The following is a 4,630-nucleotide window of genomic DNA, read 5'->3' on the forward strand; positions in this document are numbered from 1 at the left end:
ATCCTGCCTGGTGCCCCATCCTGGGGAATGGTGGCAATGGTGTAATGGTGTGGGGGAATGTTTTCATGTCACACGTTGGGTCCCTTGATAACAATTGAGCCACACCTTGTAGAATTCACGCCCTGAATGATTCAGACTGTTCTGGAGGGAAAAGGGGGGTCCTAATAATTTGGTCACTGAGTGTATGTCCGTGAAAGGTCCTGTTATTCACAAGTATGCCTGAAAATTATAACAGGTATCCCTTAGAATTAGTAAATAACAAATATTATTGTTGTTTTACAATTGAATGTTAAACAGGTTAGCCAACAACATGTAACTATGGCTTGCACAACCATATTATTCCTATTTGCAACAATATGCCTAGTAGGTTGTGTATTTGTGACTGTTTGGTTGATATGTTGTAGCCTACTGGTGGAACCAATCGGTACTGAGATGTTTTCAAAGCATGTGGGCTATTTCACACCTAGTGGGGTTAATTTGCATTTAGGACTACTGTAAATAGGGCTCCCGAGTGATGCAGCAGTCTAAGGCACTGCATCTCAGTGCTAGTTCAATTCCAGGCTGTATCACAACTGGCCGTGATTGGGAGTCCCATACAGCGGCGCACAATTGGCCCATGCTTGTCCGGGTTAGGCCGTCTTTGTAAATAATCATTTGTTTCTTAACGGACTTAGTTAAATAAAATGAATGAATTAAATCATCAACTGTTTGGGAGCACAGAAGCTGCAGTGAGGAGGTTCTTAACTTTGCATAAAAAAATCTAAAAACTAACCTAACGTGTGCCGGGATCCATAAGCTCCCTTTCTTGACCAGTTCGAGCTCCTGAGTGATGCAGCGGTCTAAAGCACCGCATCTCAGTGCTAGATGCATCACTACAGACCCTGGTTCGATTCCAGGCTGTATTACAACCGGACATGATTGGGAGTCCCACAGGGCAGCACACAATTGGCCCAGCGTCCTCCGGGTTAGGGTTTGTCGGGGGTAGGCCATCCTTGCAAATTTGCTCTTAATTAACTGACTTGCCTAGTTATTTCACACTTGAAAAGAAAATGGTTCAAAGTAAGGAAGGCTGTTAGGAAGATTAAGTAAATTAGTAAATTCCCTGTCAATTTCAGTTCAGTATGCTTAGATAATTCAATTATGTTAATCAATTGGCTCTTTCGTTTTTAATACGTTTTCGTAAACGATTAGGCCCTATAGCATATAATAAAATAAAAAAACAATAGGCTATAGACTTGGATAACATTCTTTCTAATTCTGAAAGGTTTATAGTCTCCCACAACAAACGTTGAACCTATTCTCAAACAAGGCCACTCTGGGCGCGAGTGTGACCATATGGTGCAGGTTTGCCAAAGTGTGACTTGACACCTCACCAACATGGCGCATGGACACTTTGGATAGTGTCAAATTGCAATTTGTCAGGAGCTCCCTGGCCGGATATATAGGGGCGTCTGACTCAACTCTGGCATCACTCTCAATCGCAAATTCTCAGATGACTTAATCAGGAAACTATCATCAGAAATAATGGAAAATATCATCGGTCATTGTGGATTAATTTGCGGAGTTACCGGAAGAAACTTTGTTCAACAGCCAGCTAATTTGTGGAGACCTTGGGTTGGCAAAGCGGACAGAGAACGCAGGGTCACGGAAAACACGGTTAGTGCAGACTACTTTCAAAACGAAAAGAGGATTTCATTTAGATGTATCATAGGTTTAGTTAGCCTATGGTGGAATAAATAGTATAGGCTTATGCTAACATGCGTGTTTTTCTTTCTCTCCTCACAGCCTTACACAAAGCCCATTGAAGGATTTTCAGACACCAAATACTCCAAGAGTTCACAGATCACACACCCAGTAAAGTAAGTGAAATTACCTCACTAATATCACGTTGAAAATATGCGTCTCTGTTTGTGCTTAATGGTGAATGAGATGCCCTCGCTCTATATACCCTATATCGACTATATCCTAGCCTACTTTGTATTTTCAATTCAAACACCTAATCTGATGGTTTTGTGTTCTAGGTTGTTTTGGCCCAAATCGAGATGCTTCGATTATCTGTACCAGGACGCAGAGATGCTTCTGCTCACCTATCCAGTGCAAGCAACCATTTGCCTCTATGAAGACTCGAGCAGTAATGATGACGAGGAGAGCGTTAGTGACAACGACGAGAAATAGTAGAGCGTGAAGGAGCTGAATTTAAAAATACCTCTCTCCCCAATGTAAAAAGCTGAATGTATATTGTTTTATATGAAATGCTAAACTAATATATTTCGCATAATTATTTTGTGTAAATATCTGTAAATATGCCATATTAATAACGAATGTAAGCAGTAGGCCTACTTTTTTAAATTTATATTTCATATAGGCCTGTCTTTATTTAATTTTGTATCCAATGGAGGAAGTTGTAATAAACCATTTACAAACTAAAACATGAGCTCCATGAATATTATGTTGGTTCTTATATGCATAGTCACTTTAACTATACCTCAATTAGCCCGACCAACCAGTGCTCCCGCACATTGGCAAACCGGGCTATCTGCATTGTGTCCCGCCACCCACCACCCCCCCCTCTTTCACGCTACTGCTACCCTCTGTTCATCATATATGCATAGTCACTTTAACCATATCTACATGTACATACATGCACATACTACCTCAATCAGCCTGACTAACCGGTGTCTGTATATAGCCTCACTACTTTTATAGCCTCGCTACTGTACATAGCCTGTCTTTTTACTGTTGTTTTATTTCTTTACTTACCTATTGTTCACTTAACACCTTTTTTGCACTATCGGTTAGAGCCTGTAAGTAAGAATGTCACTGTACTACACCTGTTGTATTCGGCGCAGGTGACAAATACATTGATTTGATTTCATAATTTGTTTTATTTTGGGGGCTATTGTTTTTGATTCCATTTATTTAACTGACTTTCCAAATCATCACAACATTACTCTGAATCGAATTGTGTTCTAGCTTACTTAAACAAAACTGTATGTCCCATAACACCAAGAATGTAAAATTCCTCATATGAGACAAGGACATGGCATGTGTATCACTTACCCTCTTGGCCAAGAAAGGTCAGATGACCAGCACTTGCGACAGTGTCAGTCGGTGTGAGCTCCGCTGTGAACACTTCCTATCATAAAACCACACAGTGCATACATAAACACACCCTGTGGGGCCAGTGAGCTTGCAAAGGCTTTTCCCAAAGTAAAAATACAATAATATTTGTGCCTGTTAATCGCAAGCAATAGTCCTGTTAGATTTTCCATATTATTTCACGCCTATACTGTATAACAGAACATTTCATGGATATTACTTCCGAGAGTTCACATGCGTATCTAAACGCAGCTGCCAAATATATATATATTATTATTTTTTATTTTTATTAGAGTAATCCTCAACCTTTTTTAAAAAAAAATCCCATTGATAAGTGTGAGGTTCACTGTTGTTAAAAAAGCTGACCATATCTGAATGTTAGGGTGTTGCTCAAGCAAGCATGAGGAATGCAGGCTACACCTTCAGCGCTTGGAGTTTTCAGTACTGCACGTGCTATGACTTCAACACTAACATAGCACAACACATCAATCAAATGTATTTATAAAGCAGATGTCACAGTGCTATACAGAAACACAGCCTAAAACCCCAAACAGCAAGCAATGCACATGTAGAAGCACGGTGGCTAGGAAAAACTCCCTATAAAGGCAGGAACCTAAAAAGAAACCTAAAGAGGAACCAGGCTCTGAGGGGTGGCCAGTCCTCTTCTGGCTGTGTCGGGTGGAGATTATAAGAGTACATGGGCACTAAGGCCAGATTGTTCTTCAAGATGTTCAAATGTTCATAGATGACCAGCAGGGTCAAATAATAATAACAGTGGTTGTAGAGGGTGCAACAGGTCAGTACCTCAGGAGTAAATGACTGTTGGCTTTTCATAGCCGAGCATTCAGAGGTTACAGGGTTACATCAGAGTTACATACAGTGGGGCAAAAAAGTATTTAGTCAGCCACCAAATGTGCAGGCAAAATGAGAAGAAAAAAAATCCAGAAAATCACATTGTAGGATTTTAAAAAAAAATATTTGCAAATTATGGTGGAAAATAAGTATTTGGTCAATAACAAAAGTTTCTCAATACTTTGTTGGCAATGACAGAGGTCATCATAAAAGTCTCCACAAGGTTTTCACACACTGTTGCTGGTATTTTGGGCCATTCCTCCATGCAGATCTCCTCTAGAGCAGTGATGTTTTGGGGTTGTTGCTGGGCAACACAGAGTTTTAACTCCCTCCAAATATTTTCTATGGGGTTGAGATCTGGAGACTGGCTAGGCTCCTCCAGGACATATGAATGCTTCTTACGAAGCCACTCCTTTGTTGCCCGGGCGGTGTGTTTGGGATCATTGTCATGCTGAAAGACCCAGCCACATTTAACCTTCAATGCCCTTGCTGATAGAAGGAGGTTTTCACTCAAAATCTCACGATACATGGCCCCATTCATTCTTTCCTTTACACAGATCAGTCGTCCTGGTCCCTTTGCAGAAAAACAGCCCCAAAGCATGATGTTTCCACCCCCATGGTTAACAGTAGGTATGGTGTTCATTGGATGCAACTCAGCATTCTTTGTTCTCCAAACATG

At 40.7% G+C, this 4,630-nt stretch overlaps 1 protein-coding gene across 1 annotated transcript; it reads left to right on the top strand.

Annotated features, from left to right (window-relative positions):
• The first annotated feature begins 1,369 nt into the window (after positions 1–1,369).
• Positions 1,370–2,418, top strand: LOC118387179 (protein ripply2-like). Its single transcript, XM_035775355.2, has 3 exons — positions 1,370–1,656; positions 1,786–1,859; positions 2,022–2,418. The coding sequence occupies exons 1-3, from the start codon at positions 1,525–1,527 to the stop codon at positions 2,173–2,175; spliced, it is 360 nt and encodes a 119-aa protein (XP_035631248.1). The 5' UTR covers positions 1,370–1,524; the 3' UTR covers positions 2,176–2,418.
• The last annotated feature ends 2,212 nt before the right edge of the window (positions 2,419–4,630 follow it).

The sequence above is a fragment of the Oncorhynchus keta genome, chromosome 8 (assembly GCF_023373465.1).
Source record: "Oncorhynchus keta strain PuntledgeMale-10-30-2019 chromosome 8, Oket_V2, whole genome shotgun sequence".
Classification (NCBI taxonomy): Eukaryota; Metazoa; Chordata; class Actinopteri; order Salmoniformes; family Salmonidae; genus Oncorhynchus; species Oncorhynchus keta.